Source organism: Macaca thibetana, chromosome 9 (assembly GCF_024542745.1).
Source record: "Macaca thibetana thibetana isolate TM-01 chromosome 9, ASM2454274v1, whole genome shotgun sequence".
Lineage (NCBI taxonomy): Eukaryota > Metazoa > Chordata > Mammalia > Primates > Cercopithecidae > Macaca > Macaca thibetana.
The window spans coordinates 88021570-88043010 of record NC_065586.1 but is presented as its reverse complement, the minus strand read 5'-3'; the positions used below and the strand labels follow the sequence as shown (position 1 = coordinate 88043010).

Below are 21441 nucleotides of genomic sequence, written 5' to 3'. Positions count from 1 at the left end.
ACATTGGTTACATTTAGGTAGATGCTTTCCTGATAGAATTTAAGACAGCACCCCTGTAAGTCATTTGGTTACATTTATGTATTTATTTGGAGACAGAGTCTCACTCTGTCGCCTAGGCTGGAGTGCAGTGGTGTGATCTCGGCTCATTGTAACCTCTGCCTCTTGGGCTCAAGCGATTCTCCTGAATCAGCCTCCCGAGTAGCTGGGACTACAGGCACACGCCACCATGCCTGGCTAATTTTTTGTATTTTTAGTAGAGATGGGGTTTTGCCATGTTGCCCAGGCTGTCTCGAACTCCTGAGCTCAGGCAATCCACCTGACACGGCCTCCCGAAGTGCTAGGGTTACAGCTGTGAGCCACCATGCCCGGCCACGTTTAGATAGGTGCTTTCCTGATGGAATCGAAGACAGCACACCTGTAAGTCATCACATAAGCTAGCGTAGCTGTATTGAGATGTGGTTCCATTTGTTTTTGTGTGAATCTTTTTCTCTGGATGAAATACTTTCTATCTATTACTTGACTTTGGAACATGCAAACACGCACCATCTTTGGACCCTACAGGCCTTTCTCAGTTGTTAAATATCTTGTGATGTTGGCACTTTAAAAAGTGTCACATGCTGCTGTTTGGAACATATTAATAAAATGATACAGCCACTTTGGAAAACAATTTGACAGTTTCTTGCAAAGTTAAATTTACAACTATCATATGATACAGGAGTTCTCCTGGGAATTTACCCAAGACAAAAAATGAAAATGTATGTCCACACAAAGATATATATGCAAATATTCAAAGCTGCGTTGTTCTTAATAGCCAAAAATTGTAGATAAAACAAATGTCTCTCAACTGGAGAATGGATAAACAAATTGTGGTACATCCATACAATGGAATACTATTTGGCAAATAAATAGGAATGAGCTATTAATACATGCAGCAACATAAATGACAGTCAAAATAATTATGCTAAGTTAAAAAGCTAGACAAAAGAATACATACTAGATGATCCTGTTAATATAAAATTCTGGAAAATGTAAAGTAATCTAGTGTGAAAAAATACAACAACTTCAAGAAAGGAATTTTTGTAGTAATATTGTCTTCTTTTTTCAGAGGACAAAAGTGAAGGCTTAGATCTTGGAGAAGAAGTCATGTGTAATGATGGCATCTAGTTGAGCAAGTTTCTGAATCTCCTTAAGCCTTTGTTTGAAAACCTGTAAGTGGGCAGTTAGGATATTTACTCTCATTGTTTTTGTGAGATTCAGATGAAGTAAGGCACATGTACAAATAAGGTATTATTACTGCTACATTTGGGAAGTAGGAAGCATAGTCTCACTCAGAGAAGATACTTTCAGAGAGTTACTTTTTTTGTTGTTTTTAAAGATCATAGCTTTGTAATATAACAGAGATTCAATCTTGTTTAAATTAAAAGTTTTCCTGCCATTCCTTTTCTGAGATCTTTGATGTTGTAATTAGAGTCTGTTACAAGTTATAAGGAGATAAATAAGAATTCTGAAGTACCACTTCCCCTCTGACAAGGAAAGATGATTGTTTACCCTCACTCTTCCATATCAAAGTATGTAACTTTGCAAAATTGAAGATTCCTAGAATAAAACCTAAGTAGTTTGAAGACTTAAACTTTTGATATCTTTTTTTTTTTTTTTTTTTTTTTTTGAGACGGAGTCCCGCTGTGTCTCCCAGGCTGGAGTGCAGTGGCGTGATCTCGGCTCACTGCAAGCTCCGCCTCCCGGGTTCACGCCATTCTCCCGCCTCAGCCTCCCAAGTAGCTGAGACTACAGGCGCCCGCCACCACACCCGGCTAGTTTTTTGTATTTTTAGTAGAGACGGGGTTTCACCATGTTAGCCAGGATAGTCTCGATCTCCTGACCTCGTGATCCACCCGCCTCGGCCTCCCAAAGTGCTGGGATTACAGGCTTGAGCCACCGCGCCCGGCCTTGATATCTTTCTTCGTTATTTTTTCTATAGCTCATGAATTGGTATATAAACATTTTTATATCTTAAGCCAAAAAAAGACACGCACCTCTTTAGAAGCTCTGAGGTCATTGATTGTTAAACAACATATACATAGCTGATACACCAAGAAACTTGGAACTTTATGTTATTCTGTTTTCCACATTTTCCCCTTATTAATGCCTTGAAAGCATTTTAGAACATTTTGCTTATATTTCTATTTGAACTGAGGGCTGACAGTGCATTTGTTGAATCAAAAGAGGCAATGTGAAAGGGCATTGACATGAACATTTGTGTTGAGTAGCGACTCCTGTGTGGCTGCAGAGCCTCCTCTTCCCCCTCCTTTTTATCCTCTGCTGGGAGTGAACTCCTTGGGGAGCGGCTCAGCTGAGAGGAAGTGGCAGAGAGGGAGCTGAGCACGTGATGCCAGAATGGGAATAGAGCCAGCTTTGCTAGAATTCCAAATGGAATTTTCCAAAATTTGAAGAACACATTGTTGTTTCTGTACACTGTGAGTGGATATAAGTAAATAATTTCTTGGTAGCATAAAAAAGTGTAGTAAAGGAATTATTTTGAGATTCTCAGATTAAAGACATTTTGTCTGAGAATTTTGAACTTTTTGAAGACAAGATTCAGACTTTCTGTTTCTGTCTGAACAGGTTTCTATCTGAACAGGTTTAGAAGTAAAACTAATGTATGGTTGTGCTATGAATACGTTGCAAAGGATGGCTAATTTAAAAATGAAAAAATTAGAAGGATAAGTAATGTTCCATGACTTCTAAGTACTCAAATTTCAAAACATTCTAGTTGGATGCTGCACATGAACGTGGTAAGGGACCTAAGAGATTGTTTTGTTTTGACCTTTTCATTTTACAGTTGGGAAGCTGAGATTCAAAAGGCTATGGGAATTGGCCAGGGTGACATGGAGCTAGGAGCAGAACCTCTTGCCTCGTGGTTGAGGGTGGTAACTTTTGCTTTAGATACTTAATTGTTACAAGTGGTTACATTATTATTATTATTATTATTATTATTTACTGCCTTAACGCAAACATGCAAATTCGGTGTCTTTGGGAAAATAGTTTTTCTGTTGTTATTATTTGTCACCTTGTTTATGCTCTGAATGCTTAGTAAATTCTCTTTTCCTGAAAAATAGAATAGTAAACCTAGTCTACATGGCCCGATATTGAATACTGTTAATAAATGAAGTCTGAAATGTTCTTGACTGACTTTATTGCATTTTGGAAGAAGTTCTTTGTATTTGTGAATGTCTGTAAAGTGACAGTATTGGGTAGTGCTAACCAAATAAGGAGGATACAGAAAACTGAAAATTTACTTACTTTTCCCTGTGGACTTCCCTGTTTTCTCCACTTGTGTAGGCAGTGGAAACTGGACTTCACATTTATAGCACTCACCCCACTTGTAATTAACTATTTAATGTTGGTGTTTTTCTTTAATGTGTATGCTTCAAGAGGGCAGAGACTAGCTTTTATTCACAGTTGGTCCCTGGCTTCAAGTATAATGCCTGGCCTGTTGAATAGGCACTCAATGTGGATGATCAGAAGAGAGGGAAGGAGGGGTGGGAAAATATCTCAGTGTGACTGTGAAAAGCACAGTCTAACAGTCTTAGAGAATATCCAGTCCACCTTAATTTCTTCCTAAAAGATGTGCTTTAATTCTTCCTTTTGAAAGGTGGTTATAACACATATAGATCTAGCAATGAACAGTTTATGAAGTGGTCTCCCAGACCTCTGTGCTTTTGTAATGCTTACTATGGTTTTTCCAGAACGTGGAAAAAAATCCTCTTTTCTTGAGCACCAACTTTACCCCAGGACTATTCTCTTATCCAGACAAAACATGGCCATATGATAGAGTAGTGTGTGAAACTGAAATGCAGTTTTTTCCCCTTTTCAACTTTTAGGTTCAGGGGTTACATGTGCAGGTTTGTTACATGGGTAAATTGCATGTCAGCAAGTTGCTAATGTCATACAGCCAGCAAATAGCTGTATAAGGTTTAGACACACAGATTATTCTGCCAACCAGTTCCTAATCCAGTGTGATTTTTACTCTTTTGGATTTTCCCAAAAGGTAACTTGGGTTTCATTTAACTCCTTTATAACAATTAAATAAATAATACTTTATTGATTGTGGAGAGTCAATATACTTCCACACATGTTCAGTGTTACTTTCAGAACATAGTCCCCCTCAATAGCAGCAGGAATTTTAAATGCATTGTTATCTTTATTACCCTCCACACACATACACTTTTGTTATATGACTAAAGTTTTGTGTTTTTGTTGTTGTTGTTGTTGTTTTGTTTTTTTTTTCAGCTGAATACAGTAGAAACAGTGCAGTTTGGGGTAGGGAGGCAGACAGATCTGAGTTTAAACCCCGAATCCATCACTTATTTGCCACGTGACTTTGTGGCAAGTTACCTGTGTCTTTTATTTTTTATTTTATTTTTTTATTTTTTTGTAGAGACAGGGTCTTGTTATATTGCCCAGGCTGGTATTGAACTCCTAGGCTCAAAAGATCCTCCTGATTTGGCCTCTCAAAGTGCTGTGATTACAAATGTGAGCTACTGCACTAAGCCTGTGTCTTTTATTTTAAATGGACAGTTTAACACCTCTTTACAAATGGTGAGGTTAAGTGTGTAGTGCTCCTATTACCATATCTGGCAAGAAATACACACCAAGGCTGGGTGCAGTGGCTCACGCCTGTACTTCCCAGCACTTTGGGAGGCTGAGGTGGGTGGATCACCTGAGGTCCGGAGTTCAAGACCAGCCTGGCCACCATGGTGAAACCCCATCTCTAGTAAAAATACAAAAATTATTTGGGCATGGTGGTGTGTTCCTGTAATCCCAGCTACTTGGGAGGGTGAGGCAGGAGAATCACTTGAACCCAGGAGGAGGAGGGTGCAGTGAGCCGAGATCACACCACTGTGCTCCAGCCTGGGCAACAGAGTGAGACGCTCTCTGGCCAAAAAAGGAAAAAAAAAAAAAAAAAACAGAGAAAAAAAGAAGAAGTACACACCAAACAAATGTTAGTCTTTGTTTATTCCCTATTCTACCCCCTTTCCTTTGTTTCCTTTTGGGTTCACACTAATTCTGAACCCCAGTTGTATCATCAAAACAGGAGCCAAAATAGAAAACACCCATGCCTGAGAGACTGTAATTTCATTGGCCTAGAGTGAAATCTGGTTGGGGGTAGAGGGTGGGCAAAGGATATGGAAAGGACCAGAATTGGATGTGTGTCTATCTTTATTTGAGGATGAAGGAATCAAGTAGTATAGGGACTATGCTGTGCATATCCTAGTGTTCTTTCTTTTCCCTCAAGACTCGGTCTGCCTTTACTGTTCCCTGAAAGTTTTCCCAAGTCCAGTTCAGAAGAGGAAGGTGTTTTTGAAGGATCAGGGGAGGGCTGATAGGAATGAGCAGCTTCTCCATGCTACTGCAGCCCTTCCCAAATGTCCAGGTGAATTCCTTGACATAACTTTCTTCTGTGAAGGAACTCTCCTTCCCACATGAGAGGAGCCTTGTTGACAGAGAGAAGACAACACTGACGAAGGGGCCCAACCTTTGGTTCAGCTTAGGCTCCTGAACACACCAGCACCCATTTTGTTTACCTTATTTTCTTTCTGTATTATTCCTTATATTATTTGGGAGTTCAGAAATGTAGAACTAGCAAGTATTGGCTGTCCTGAACAGTGTAGGAATTGAGTCTTTATATAAAGTTGTAGAAATCTCATGAGATTTTTGGCATAGTGGTTCAGAGAAGATGGTTTGTTGAAAACAGATGCCAGATATTTGAGTGTATACCACTGTAGTAAGCAATTTCAGACCTGAATTGGACAGATTGATCAGTATAAAATACAAAATACTCCGTTGTGTAATTACAAATTTATAACTTTCTTCTTTCTCTCTCCTCCTCCTTCCCTCCCTCTCTTTCTTCCTCTCTCCCTCCCTCCCTTCCTTTCATTCTCCATCTTTCTCTTTCTTTCTTCCTTCTTTTCTCTCTCTTTCTTTCATCAGTTATTGTTTGATTTAGCAATGTGCTACTGAAATAAAAGCAAGGTGGTAATTAATTACTCCTAGTGGAATGCTATCAGGTCACGAGTATGAGAGTGCATAAACATCACCTGATGTGAGTGAGTGTGGATGCCCACTCTCTCCTGTAAGGTATAGTAGTATTATGTAGAGGGATTCTTTACCTAGGTTTGTTTCCAGAGATGCCTTGTCTGATGTATACATTTTCAATTATCTTTTTCTGTTTTGATGAGGAATTTAGGAAATGAACTTGGAAATTCTAGAGTGATTACTTTGATAACATGTTATATATTGAGAAGTTGTATTAGTATCTTATATGTTAAATATAATTTAGAAAGTAAAGTAATACTAAGTATGTGGGGATGCTGAAATGTGGTATAGCAAAGCCTTGAGCTTGCATTTCGTACAAGATGGGAAGAAGAATAATAGAGGAAATGGACAATGTGGACTAGGGGTTTCCCAGGGAGTAGAAGAGACTAGATGTCAAGACATGCAGGTATCAAGATTTTTATACTCTCTGAATAGGTGCTTACTTGTAATGATAATACTGGAAGAGTAGGTTGAATTGGGATTACTGGAATGTATGGGTCTGACGTATGGAATAGTGAGAATAGTGAGAATAGTAGAGAAACCCCATCTCTACCAAAAATACAAAAATTAGCTGGGCATAGTGGCATGCACCTGTAATCCCAGCTACGTGGGAGGCTGAGACAGGAGAATCTCTTGAATCTGGGAGGCAGAGGTTGCAGTGAGCCAAGATCACACCATTGCACTCCAGCCTGGGCAACAAAAGCAAAACTCCATCTCACAAAAAAAAAAAAAAAAGAGGAAAGAGGTTTAATTGACTCACAGTTCTGCATGGTTGAGGAGGCCTCAGGAAACTTAAAATCATGGCAGAAAGGGAAGCAAACACATCCTTCTTCACATGGCAACAGGAGAGAGAAGTGCCAAGCAAAGAGGGGAAAGCCATTTATAAAACCATCAGATCTCGTGAGAACTCACTTCACTATCACGAGAACAGCAGCATGGGGGTAACCGCTCCAGTGATTCAGTTACCTCCCACCGGGTTTCTCCCATGACACATGGAGATTATGGGAACTACAATTCAAGATGAGATTTGGGTGGGGACACAGCTAAACCGTATCAGCTATTTAGAAAGAAGTTTGGAAAAAACACATTAGAATAGGCTGAAGAGACTTGAAGCAAGCCTGTTTATTCTTTTATCTCATACTTTTTATCTCATAATATCTTTATTAAGGTATTCTAGCAGAACCAGGTAAAACACTTTTCTATTAGTTCCAGAAATAATTCGTGTTTTGCTTAAGATACCTGTAGGTTTCTCTGTAAGATATTGAAAACAGTGAAACAGGATGTTGCAAAAGTTCAGTTGGTGAGAATACAGGATATATTTTGTTAGGTTCCAAATAACAACTGAATTTTCTGACCAATCCACAAAAATACCTATAGGCATGTTTCATTTTATTGTGCTTCACTGTATCATGCTTCAGTAGAATTTTGTTTTTTATAAATTCCAAGTTTGTGGCAATAGTTATGCTGTTTTTCTAACAGCATATGCTCGCTTTTTTCCCTCTATATCATGTTTTGTTAATTCTCACAATATTTTAACCTTTTTTGTTATTACTATATCTGTTAATGGTGATTTGTGATCAGTGATCTTTGATGGTACTATTTTATTTTATTTTATTTTTTTGAGACAGAGTCTGACTCTGTCTGCCCAGCCTGGAGTGCAGTGGTGCAGTCTCAGTTTACTGCAACCTTTGCCTCCCGGGTTCAAGCGATTCTCATGTCTCAGTCTCCCAAGTAGCTGGGACTACAGGTGTGCGCTGCCACGCCTGGCTAATTGTTGTATTTTTTAGTAGAGACAGTGTTTCACTATGTTGGCCAGGCTGGTCTCAAACTCCTGACCTCAGGTGATTCACCTGCCTCGGCCTCCCAAAGTGCTGGGATTACAGGCATGAGCCACCGTGCCCGCCTTGATGTAACTATTGTAGTAGTTTTGGGATGCCATGAACTGCGCTTGTAGGAGATACAAACTTAATTGATAAATGTGTTCTGTCTGCCCCACCAGCCAGCCATTCTACTGTCTCTCTCCCTCTCCTCGGACCTTCCCATTTTCTGAGACACAACATTGAAATTAGGCCAATTAATAATCCTAAAATGGCCTCTAAGTGTTCAAGTGAAAAAAAGAGTCGCACGTCTCTCACTTTTAATCAAAAACTAGAAATGATTAAGCTTAGTGAGGAAGGCATATTGAAAGCTGAGACAGGTTAAAAGCTAGGCGTCTTGTTCTAGTTAGCCAAGATGTGAATGCAAATGGAAAAGTTCTTGAAGGAAATTAAAAGTGTTATCCCAATGAGCACACTAATGGTAAGAAAGTGAAATAGCCTTATTGTTGCTGTGGAGAAAGTTTTAGAGGTCTGAATTAAAGATCAAACCAGCCATAACTTTCCCTTATGCCAAAGCCTAGTCCAGAGCAAGGCCCTAACTCTTTTCCATTCTATGAAGGCTAAGAGAGGTTAGGAAGCTGCACAAGAAAAGCTAGAAGCTGGCAAAGGTTGGATCATGAGGTTTAAGGGAAAAAGCCATGTCCATAACATAACAGTGCAAGGTGAAGCAGCAAGTACTGATGGAGAAGCTACATCAAGTAACTTACCCAGATTTAGTTAAGACAGTTGGTGAAGGTGACTACCCTAAATAGCAGATTTTCAGTGTAGGTGAAACAGCCGTCTATTGGAAGAAGATGCCATCTAGGACTTTCATAACTAGAGAGGAGAAGTCAGTGCCTGGCTTCAAAGGATAGGCTGACTCTCTTGTTAGGGGCTAATACAGCTGGTGGCTTTGAGTTTAAGCCAATGCTTATTGACCATTCTGAAAATCCTAAGGCCCTTAAGAATTATACTAAATCTACTTTGCCTGTTCTCCACAAATAGAACAATAAAGCCTGTATGACAGCACATCTGTTTAACAGCATGGTTTACTGAATATTTTAAAACCACTATTGAGACCTGCTGCTCAGAAAAAAATACTCCTTTCAAAATATTACTGTTCATTGACAATGCACCTGATGGAGATGAACCGGGCAGTAATGTTTTCATGACTGCTAACACATCATCCATTCTACAGCCCGTGGATCAAGGTAGAATTTATACTTCCAAGCCATCTTGTTTAGGAAATACATTTTGTAGGCCAGGAGTGGTGGCTCATGCCTGTAACCCAGCACTTTGGGAGGCCAAGGCGGATGGATCACCTGAGGTCGGGAGTTTGAGACCAACCTGGTCAACATGGTGGAACCTCATCTCTACTAAAAATACAAAAATTAGCCATGAATGGTGGTGCATGCTTGTAATCCCAGCTACTTGGGAGACTGAGGCAGGAGAATCGATTGAACTAGGGAGACAGAAGTTGCAGTGAGCTGAGGTCATGCCACTGCACTCCAGCCTGGGCAACAGAGTGAGACTTTGTCTCAAAAAAAAAAAAAAAAGAAAAAGAAATACATTTTGTAAAGCAATACTTGCCATAGATTGCACTTCCTCTGATGAACCTAGGCAAAGTTGAAAACCTTCTAGAAAGGATTCTTTGTTTTAGAGGCCATTTAGAACTTTTGTGATTCATTGGAGGAGGTCAAAATAACAACATTAAAAGGAATTTGAAGAAGTCAATTCCATTCCTCATGGACAACTTTGAGGGGTTCAAAATGTCAGTAGAGAAAGTCACTGCAGATACAGCGTAAATAGCAAGAGAACCAGAAGTAGAATCTAAAGATGTGACCAAATTGTTATAATCTCATGGTGAAACCTGATAGATGAAAAATTGCCTCTTATGTACAAGTAAAGAAAATGGTTTCTTAAGGTAGAGTCTACTTGACGAAGATGCTGTGAACATTGTTGAAATGACAGCAAAGGATTTAGATATTACGTACATTTAGTTGATAAAGCTGTTGCAGGGTTTGAAAGGATTGAATCCAGTTTTGAAAAACATCCTGCTATAGGTAAAATGCTCTCAAACATTGCATGCTACAGAGAAATATTTCATGAAAAGAAGAGTCAATCGATGTGGCAAACCTCACTGCTCTCTTTTTTTATGATATTGCCTCAACCACCCCAAACTTCAGCAACCACCACTCTGATCAGTTAGCAACAATCCACATGGAGGGAAGACCTTCCACCAGCAAAAAAAAAAAAAAAAAAAAAAAGAAGAAGAAGAAAAAAGTGATAACTTGCTGAATGCACTGAATGCACAGGTGATCATTGAGATTTTTCGCAATAAAGTATTTTTTATTTTTTATTTTTAAATTTTTTCGAGATAGGTTCCTGTTCTGTCACCCAGGCTGGAGTACAGTAGCATGATGATGGCTCACTGTGTAGCATTGAGCTCCTGGCCTCAAACAATCCTCCCACCTCAGCCTCTTAAGTAGCTGGGGCTACAGTTATGAGCCACTGTGCTGGGCAACAATAAAGTATTTTTTAAATTAAGTTATATATATCTTTTTTTTTCTTTTTTTTTTTTGAGACGGAGTCTCGCTCTGTCATCCAAGCTGGAGTCCAGTGGTGCGATCTCAGCTCACTGCAAGCTCCGCCTCCCAGGCCCATGCCGTTCTCCTGCCTCAGCCTCCCGAGTAGCTGGGACCACAGGCGCCCGCCACCACGCCCAGCTAATTTTTTGTATTTTTAGTAGAGACGGGGTTTCACCGTGTTAGCCAGGATGGTCTCGATCTCCTGACCTTGTGATCCGCCCGCCTCGGCCTCCCAAAGTGCTGGGATTACAGGCGTGAGCCACCGCACCCGGCTATATATCATTTTTTAAGACATAATGCTACTGTACACTTAATAGACTACAGTATAATGTAAACATAACTTGTATGCACTAGGAAATAAAAAAATTGTGTGACTTGCTTTACTGTGATATTTGCTGTATTACAGTGGTTTGGAACCCTAAGACTGTAATATCTCTGAGGTATCCCTGTATTTTAATTCATGAAATAACAGTTTTAAGTGTAATAATTAGTAGAAAACAAGAATGTTCTGTTACTAATAATGAAATAAAATTTAAAAAAGAAAATAGGGGTGAGAAGTTTATTTTCTTAAATTTTGGCTTGTGCTGCTGAAAAACAGGATAATGGAGCCTGTGAAAATTCTGAAGAGAATTTTTGGGTACTTTCAAGGTATTTCTAGATTTGAAATACTGATTCTTCAGTCTTAGTGGTTAAGAGTGAGGGTTTTTCAAATGTTTACCAACTGGTGAATGGATAAATTGTAGTTTGTCCATACTATGAAATACTACTCAGCAATAAAAAGAAACAAAATACTTATACATGTAACAACATGAATTAATCTCAAAAACATGCTAAGTGAAGGAAGTCAAACATACTGGTTTCATTAATGTGAAATCATAGAAAAAGCAAACAAAACTATGGTGAGAAGGGAGATTAATGCTTGCCAGGAACCATGAGTTAGGGGAGGGGATCAACTGCAAAAGCACACAAAGAAATTTTCAAAGGTGTTGAACTGTCATATCTTGATTAGAATGGTGGTGGTTATATGTCTATATATAATTATCAAAATTAATCAGATCATATACTTAAAGTGGATAAATTTTATTGACTGTAAATAATATCTTGACTTAAAGTAGGTGCTTTAGAGCCAGACTAAACCTGGATTCAGTCCCAGCTCTGCTGCTTAGTAGCTGCATAACTTTGGGCCAGTCATCTTCTTTGGACCTTGGTTTGCCCATCTGGAAATGTGTATAATGATAGCTGCCTTGGGAATTAGAAGACATATTAAGTACTTAGCATATGCCTGGAACATGATAAATTATCAGCAGGTTATTATTTTACTTTATGATAGTCATTCTCCTTTATAAAATACCCCAGTAATGCTAGTATTTTGCTTATCAGTCATTAGTATTAGTTTTTAGGTTTGCAAATACAATGGAAAGAAGATTTTTCTGAGAAGAATGTGTAAGAGTGAAAGAGAAGGGAAGGAAGAATTTTTAAGACATCCAAATGCTTAATATGTACAAAACAAAAACAAAAATAAAACAAATACTTAATGTGAATGTAGCAGATGAATATATATCCTTCCCCTTCAAGCATCTTTTTTACCTGCCACTTTCATGTTGTTCATGGAGAAATTGATATTTTCAATTATAACTTGCCTAGTTTGAGAAATGCTATCAAACATCAAACATTGGGTTAAAAGTGTCTTATCTGCCATTGTAAGACAAAGATATAGGAGGAGCATTTAGAGACAAACCCCAGCGCTCCTGCTGTGTAAGAATTTATAGTCTAATGAGGGAAAGGGGGACATTTTGATTCAAACTTTAAGATCTTAACCCATATTAAGTGAAATTTTTTCTATGACTAATACTCCAAGGCAAGCTGAAAGGGAACATTAGATGTTTGAATAGTTTTATGATGCCTACTGAAATGATTTAAAAAATCATTTTTGAATCAAAAAAAATCATTTTTTGTGATTCAAAAAATAAGTTGCAAGGTGTTTCTTAAAAACTGATTTTATCACAAGGAAAGTAATTTTTTTTTGCTCTTATTGCCCAGGCTGGGGTGCAATGTTGTGATCTTGGCTCAATGCAACCTCTGCCTCCCGGGTTCAAGCGATTCTCCTGCCTCAGCCTCCCCAGTAGCTGGGATTACAGGCATGTGCCACCATGCCCGACTAATTTTGTATTTTTAGTAGAGACAGGGTTTCTCCATGTTGGTCAGGCTGGTCTCAAACTCCCGACCTCAGATGATCTGCCTGCCTCGGCCTCCCAAAGTGCTGGGATTACAGGTGTGAGCCACCGTGCCTAGCGTCTCCTACAGTCACTTTTAATAGTTTTGACAAAAACTTCCATGCCAATTAATAAAATGTTTTACTAAATTCTTTGAATCTTCCTTCCTTTTTCATCAGGCACAGCATTCCAGGGGCTCTGCCTGTTTTGAAAATGTTGTGTGCTGCATTGATCCACAATCGAGGGAATATCTATCTATCTCTACCTGCCTACCTACACCTCTGTCCCTTCCTCCCTCTCTCCCTTCCCTTTTTCTTTTTTCTTGCTCTTTCTCATTTTTCGAGCCAGTATCATGGAATCTGTATGTGATATTACCTTGCTTAGAGAGACTTCCTCACATTCAGAGGAATCCATGTAACAGAAGAGTTCGTTTAGATTTAAACCCCATATCAGCAGTTTGGCAATTTCTTACAAAATTAAACATATTCTTACCATACAGTCCAGCAGTTGCACTTCTTGGTATTTACCCAAAGAAGTTGAAAATATATATCCACATAAAAACCTGCACATGGATGTTCAGAGCAGTTTTATTAATAATTGCCAAAAATTGGAAGCAACCAAGATGTAAATAAGCTGTGGTACATCCAGATAATGGAATGTTATTCAGCACTGTAAACAAATGAGCTATGAAGCCATGAAAAAACATGAAGGAACCTTAAATGCATATTACTAAGTAAAAGAAGACAATCTGAAAAGGTTTCATATGATTCCAACTATATGACATTCTGGAAAAGACAAAACTATGAAGATGGTAAAAAGATCAGTGGCTGCCAGAGGTTAAGGGGGAGGGAGGGATGAATAGATGGAGCACAGGGGAATTTTTTTTCCTTTTTTTTTTTTTTGGTGAGATGAAGATTTACTCTTGTTGCCCAGTCTGGGGTGCAATGGCTCAATCTCAGCTCACTGCATCCTCCGCCTCTCAGGTTCAAGAGATTCTCCTGCCTCAGCCTCCTGGATTACAGACATGCGCCACCATGCCCGGCTATTTTTGTAGTTTTAGTAGAGATGGGGTTTCACCTTGTTGCCCAGGCTGGTCTCAAACTCCTGACCTTAGGTGATCCGCCCGCCTTGGCTTCCCAAAGTGCTGGGATTACAGGTGTGAGCCACTGCACCTGGCCGAGCACAGAGGATTTTTAAGCCAGTGAAACTATTCTATATGATACTGTAACAGTGGATACATGTTACACATTCATCAAAACCCATGGAATGTACACCAAGAGTGAACCCTAATGTAAACTGTAGACTTTGGATGATTATGATGTGTCAGAATAGGTTCATCAGTTTTAACAAAGGTACTATGGTAGGGGATGTTGATAATTGGGGAAGCTATGCAAGTGTGGGACTAGGGAGCATACACGAAATCTCTGGGCCTTCCTCTCAATTTTGCTGTGAACCTAAAAAGGCTCTAAAAATATAAAGTCTTAAAAAAAACAAAAGAGTAGAGCATAACATGCCCTTCCCTTGGGAAGTCACATTTATAAGAATGCAACCATTAAAACTTAGTGCAGGCCAAGTCATAAGGAATAACAGATGATCTATTTTAGTGTTGCCTCATATGCCCAGCAAAGTACCATGCCGTTAACATGAGAGTGCTGTTCACAGAGTACTTGTCACTGACCATACAAATCCACTTTTGGAATAATTCTTGTATTTCCACCTGTAAAATACATGTACCTTTTAATTTTTATTCTGATGGATTGGAAATAAGTATTTTTTTCAATTTTTAATTATTCAGGTTTATGATTTAAAAGCTACAAAAATATTAGCACTGTGGATTTTCTGTACTATTTTTATAACCAGTGAACTAATTAAAATATTTGTAATGTTTCATTTTTAACTATTCAAATACAAACAGTACACAAATCATAAATACATAGGTTTAATATATTGCTCAATGTAGTATCACAAATTCAGCGTACCCGTGTAGCTCGTACCTGGATCAAGACCAAAACATTACTAACACCCCAAACTACACCCTTAGGCTCCTCTCTGGTTACTATCTCTAGCCAAGGGTAATACTACTCTGATTTATAAAAATTATAGGTAATTTGTATGGGCTCTAAATTGCTTAATATATATGAAACAGTAAAAGAATTCTATGTCTTAAAGAAAAAAGAATTCTATCTGTAAGACTGGTAATAGATGATAATTGGCCGGGCGCGGTGGCTCACGCCTGTAATCCCAGCACTTTGGGAGGCCAAGACGGGCGGATCACGAGGTCAGGAGATCAAGCCCATCCTGGCTAACATGGCGAAACCCCATCTCTACTAAAAGATACAAAAAATTAGCTGGGCGAGGTGGCGGGCGCCTGTAGTCCTAGCTACTCAGGAAGCTGAGGCAGGAGAATGGCGTGAACCTGGAGGCGGAGCTTGCAGTGAGCCGAGAACGTGCCACTGCACTCTAGCTTGGGCAACAGAGCAAGACTCAGTCTCAAAAAAAAAAAAAAAAAAAAAAAAAGTTGATAACTGAGAATTAAAGTTCTTAGAGGGAGTAGATGGACCTTTGAAAGAATATTGTCTTGTTATATCTGGTATAAATTCATCTTAGCATAGATAGGATATTAGAAAAATGAAATAAGTCACATTACTCTCTTTTTAAAAATGTGGAGTCAACCAGGCGCGGTGGCTCACGCCTGTAATCCTAGCACTTTGGGAGGCCAAGGCGGGTGGATCACAAGGTCAGGAGTTCAAGACCAGCCTGGCCAATATGGTGAAATCCCGTCTCCACTAAAAATACAAAAATTAGCCGGCAAGGTGGTGCACGCCTGTAGTCCCAGTTACTCAGGGGGCCGAGGCAGAAGAATCTCTTGAACTGTGGAGGTTGAGGTTGTAGTGAACCAAGATCATGCCACTGCACTCCAGCCTGGGTGATACATGTGAAGCATTTTGAACTGTTCCCAGCACATAGGAAGCACTCATTAGCTGCTATGATAATCACTGCAACAGGACCAAGATAGTACATAATAAATTCCACAATGAATGATAAAAACAAATCTAAGCCACTGGGTGCGGTGGCTCATGCCTGTAATCCCAATACTTTGGGAGGCCAAGGAGGGTGGATCACCTGAGGTCAGGAGTTCGAGACCAGCCTGGCCAATATGATGAAACCGTGTCTCTACTAAAATTACAAAAAATTAGCTGGGCAAGGTGGCAGGCACCTGTAATCCCAGCTACTTGAGAGGCTGAGGCAGGAGAATCAGTTGAATCTGGGAGGCAGAGGTTGCAGTGAGCCGAGATCATGCCATTGCACTCCAGCCTGAGCAACAAGGGCAAAACTCCGTCTCAAAAACAAAACAAAACAAAACAAAACGAAACAAAAAAAATCTAAGCATCTCAGATAGATCACTACCTGATATTGACTACCTATTCCATATGCCATCCTGTCTCTCTGATGTCAGAGTTCCCAACCATCATGAACCAATTAGTCCCAGCACTTTGGGAGGCCAAGGTGGGTGGATCCCTTGAAGTCCAGGAGACCAGCTTGGGTGATATGGTGAAACCCTGTCTCTACAAAAGACACAGAAATTAGCTAGGGGTAGTGGTCCCAGCTGCTTGGGAGGCTGAGGTGGGAGAATGGCTTGAGCCTGTGAGGTGGAGGTTGTAGTGAGCAGAGATCTTGCCACTGCACTCCAGCGTTTGTGCCAGAGTGAGACCCTGTCTCAAAAAAACAAACCAACAAAACTCCCAGGTAGGTCTTTTGTAATTCTTCCTCTCTCCCACATTCAACATGCTGCCCTCCACCCCTAAGCCTGTCTAGATCTATTAACTTCATCTATATTACTTGGATGTTTAGTGGTTGAAGACTTGTGTGAACAACAATCTCATTTATCCTTTATGGGTGTTAATGTCCAATGAGTAATTTTTACCTTAGTATTGCGTCAGATTTGTTTTCATTGGGTATCTGGCCAGAAATCAGATATAATAGGAAAAAAATGAATTTGTTGTTTGGGAGAGAAATAAGTAGTTTTAAAATGTGGAGTATTTCCTTTCTCAATAGAGATTTTTCATTGGGATGTCAGGCAGCATAACATCCTTTGGGATGGGAAGAAGGGACAAAGAGACAAGTGATAGGATGTCAAAATTTATTTCATCTTTTAAGTGTTATATTCATCCATATAATTGTGGATGAAGCAAATTTGGGGGAAGGGTCAAGCTAGGAAGCTACCTACCATTTATTATACTTTTTGTAAGAAGAGGAATTCTAGGTTGCAAATAATAAACAGTATAAAAGTCCCTTAAATTGTTTTTGGAATGCACCCCCCTTTTGTAAATTATGTAAACAGTAAAAGCTATGTAAATTCAGGAGAGATTTTTTTCAGCTGGGCAGAGTGGCTCACCCCTGTAATCCCAGCACTTTGGGAGGCCGAGGTGGGGATCACTTGATGTCAGGAATTCAAAACCAGCCTGGCCAACATGGTAAAACCCCATCTCTACTAAAAATACAAAAATTAGCCGGGCATGGTGATAGGCATCTGTAATTCCAGTTACTTGGGAGGCTGAGGCGGGAGAATCGCTTGACCCTGGGAGGTAGAGGTTGCAATGAGCCAAGATTGTGCCATTGCACTCCAGCCTGAGTGACAGAGCAAGTGAGACTCCATCTCAGAAAAAAAAAAAAAAAAGATTTTTTTTTTTGTTGAGGGTTGTAGTACAGAAGGAATCAAGGAAAAAAAATAGAGCTTGAGCTGGATAATCCTTTCTAATATTTGAGTAGTGGGAAAGTGAAGAAGTTAAAGGTGTGGAGTGAGGGCATGTCTGATACCTGAGGAAAAGTGGAAAGTAGTAGAAGATGAGATTGACTTAGTGGTATTTCAACTCTCTGGCTGAAAAGTCTGAATTATTTTCCTATGGAATAAATAGTTTTCTTTTCTTTTCTTTAATTTTTGGTTTTTCAAGACAGAGTCTTGCTCTGTTGCCCAGGCTGGAGAGCAGTGGCACGATCTCGGCTCACTGCAAGCTCCGCCTCCCGGGTTCACTCCATTCTCCTGCCTCAGCCTCCCGAGTAGCTGGGACTACAGGCGCCCACCACCACGCCTGGCTAATTTTTTTGTATTTTTAGTAGAGACGGAGTTTCACTGTGTTAGCCAGGATGATCTCGATCTTCTGACCTTGTGATCTGCCTGCCTCAGCCTCCCAAAGTGCTAGGGTTACAGGTGTGAGCCACTGTGCCTGGCCTCTTTCTTTTTTTTTTTTTTTTTTTTTTTTGAGACGGAGTCTTGCTCTGTCACCCAGACTGGAGTGCAGAGGCGTGATCTTGGCTCACTGCAACCTCCACCTCCCGGGTTCAAGCAATTCTCCTGCCTCAGTCTCCTGAGTAGCTGCGACTACAGGCGCCCGCCATCACACCTGACTAATTTTTGTATTTTTAGAGAGATGGGGTTTCACCATGTTGGCCAGGCTGTTCTCAAACTCCTGACCTCAGGTGATCTGCCCGCCTTGGCCTCCCAAAGTGCTGGAATTACAAACGTGAACCACTGTGCCCAGTCAGAAATAGTTTTCTTTAATGCTTAATATAATACACTGTAAATATAACCCCAAAGTATCTTCCTTCTTCAGTATAAGCTAGTTGTGTGACATTTTACACTTTTGTTTATTTACTTATTTATTTTTATTTATTTATTTTGAGACAGTCTCGCTCTGTCGCCCAGGCTGGAGTGCAGTGGCGTGATCTCAGCTCACTGCAACCCCTACCTCCCAGGTTGAAGCGATTCTTCTGTCTCAGCCTCCTGAGTAGCTGGAATTACAGGCATACGCTACCATGCCCAGCTAATTTTTTGTATTTTTAGTAGAGATGAGGTTTCACCATGTTTGCCAGGCTGGTCTAAAACTTCTGACCTCAAATGATCCTCCTGCCTTGACCTCCCAAAGTGCTGGGATTACAGGTGTGAGCCACTACACCCAGCCTGTTATGCTTTTAAGAAATGGATTAAGCTCTAAATCGTTTTAAAAAACAGAACCTGGCCGGGCGTGGTGGCTCACCCCTGTCATCCCAGGACTTTGGGAGGCCGAGGCGGGCAGATCACTAGGTCAGGAGATCGAAATACAAAAAATCAGCCAGGCATGGTGGTGGGCGCCTGTAGTCCCAGCTACTTGGGAGGCTGAGACAGGAGAATGGCGTGAACCTGGGAGGCGGACCTTGCTGTGAGCCGAGATTGCACCACTGCACTCCAACCTGGGTGATGAGCAAGACTCCATCTCAAAAAAAAAAAAAAAAAAAAAAAAAAAATGGAACCTGAGGTTTCAAATTTGAGAAACTTTCCACTCTGAAAATCATTTTACATGACAGGATTTTTAGCGATACATGACACCATAGTCTAGCTCTATTAAACACTATAACAATACATTCTATAGGGCTGGAGTTTTAAAGAGGAAGAAAACCTTTAAAGCACTGTATTATTAAGCATGGCCTGAGGTGGACCCAGTGCCTTAATCTCATTTTACTTTTGCAGTTTGTTTTGTAGATCAAAAAGATATTACATTCCCCCATCTGTAATACTGAGTGGAAAGTAAATGGAGAGAGTAAGATAAACTTTACTGAAAATTGTACAGAAACACATTCTGTAAAGTAACAGCTGGTTGTATGAAATTTCTGTACATTTTTCAGGGGAATCTATGAAGAGAGAGAGAGTGTGTGTGTGTGTGTGTGTTTAGGGGGAATGTGTGTGTAGTAAGAAATTCAGAGTGACCACCGCATGGTACAGTTTTTAGTTATTTAGAATGAATAATTTTTTCTTATCTGGTGGTAAGATAAAGTACAAATGAAGATTTACAAATCAGTTTTTTAAAGTACTCTATGTCTGATATACATAATAGGCTCCAATATAAACCATCATAAGACTTCTGAAACATCCATTGTATCTGTTCCAGTGGCTGCCACATCCAGTTAAATTTCTTTTTAAGATTGTGATTTAGCTTGTACTTCATAAAGGTTTTTTTTAAAAAATATAGTGTTTGCAGTCAAGTTGAACAGTATCTTCATATCAATTAAATAATTCCAAGAATACATAGAAAAGCTTTGTGTGAATTTTTTTTTAATTTCTAAATTCACCATTTTGATACAAATACCCATGGTTTTCTTCTATGTTTACATGCAGCCAGGAGCTATGGGCGGAGACGAGGTAAAATTTTTTTTTTTTAATGAGATCTTTTGCTTGCCAAATTGTGAGTAAATATGAGTGTGTTTATGTGTGTGTGTATTTATACCTGTGTGTGTGTAAAACAATAATTATTATATGGTGTGATGTTCTATCTTATTTTAGCAAAATAATTTATCACTTTCATTAAAATTACTTCTTGTTGTTAGTTGGTAATTTGTTCTTTTAATTATAAAAAAGATATAGCAAAGACTATTTCTCCTTAAAGTTTTTTGTTATATAGCTTATTGTGAATAAACATGAGGAAATAAAGGCCAAGCATATGTATTTTTCTGCCCTGTATTCATTGTGTTCTTTTCATACAACTTGGAAGGCAGAACTTGGTTTTGGAGGGCAATTTTTGATCTTATTAGGTTGGCTGGTGAATTTCTTTCTGTTATATTCAGAGTCAGATTTACCCCAGAGGTAAATGAAGCTTAAGTTTCAGGGCCTCTCACTTGCTTAGACTCCTTCCAAAGTCTACCTAATTTTTGTGTTCTTTTTCTTAAAGAGGGACCCCAAAAGAGGCTTTGGTCCCCATAAAACCTGCATTCTCTCCTGGTTATACCCAAACGAAGCAATACGACTTTCATTTGTGTAATGCTGTAACTGTTCTAAAGCATTTCCTATATCTGTAGTTTTTTCAAATAATTTTACGAAGTAGCTAGGAGAAGCCGGATGTAGTAGAAAGCATATGGGACTTAGGGTCAGACACGTAGGTTGTAATCACTGACATCATTTAGATTTGGTATGCTTATCTGTAAATTATGAGGTAATAAAACCAGTCTTGTCCTACTTCAGAGTATTAGTAAAGTTCTAGTTAAAAAAAAAAAAAAGGGAAATGAAAAGCTATCCATGTAAATTAAAAGTATTCCAGAAATGTAAGTTACTTTGGTGCTCATTTGCAGAAGCTGAAGGAGAAGTAGTAATTGACTTGCCGTGTGACCAAGTTAAAGCCAGAGTCAAGATCACAATCTGTGTCTTTTGGCTCTTTATTTGCTAATGTTTACCATTCATCAGGCTGTCTCTGACTTTGTAGTTGAGTCATGAAGAGAAGATAATGATGCTAAATTCAGAGTATTTTATTATGCTATTTAAAAAAATATTACAAATATTTTCTGCCTATGCTTATCCAAACAGTACTTTTATCATTTCTTTCACAGCAAATATTTGTTGAATGAGTGACTATTGGCAGAAGCTAATATGTATGTACAGTGGATCATACAGTCCTTTTGCTTTTCATCATCATGTGGAAAAACATTTATGTAAATGATTATTTTCTATCCATGGAAATAAATATCATTAAATTTTATTGCCTTCTTTTTAAATTTAAAAAAGTTAAAGCCTAGAAATAATGTTATTAAGACATATTTTGTACCATATTTGTTTCCTGTTGCTAGAAAAATGATCGCTGTCAGGAAAAAAAGGAAATGGACTATTTTATATAGAAAATAGACACCATCTGGAGAATAGACAGCAGGGACTGACTTTTCCTCTTC

At 39.2% G+C, this 21441-nt stretch overlaps 1 protein-coding gene across 7 annotated transcripts in view; it reads left to right on the top strand.

The window, feature by feature from the left end:
- Window positions 1–21441, top strand: part of CPEB3 (cytoplasmic polyadenylation element binding protein 3) — a 242406-nt gene that overhangs the window by 107071 nt on the left and 113894 nt on the right. For 5 of the 7 annotated variants that reach the window (XM_050804444.1, XM_050804445.1, XM_050804447.1 and 2 more), the window contains one exon: window positions 19904–19927. The exons of the other annotated variants lie outside the window; for them this stretch is intronic. In XM_050804444.1, the coding sequence (XP_050660401.1) occupies window positions 19904–19927 (24 nt within the window). The remainder of the gene's footprint in view (window positions 1–19903; window positions 19928–21441) is intronic. 7 annotated transcript variants of the gene reach the window in all.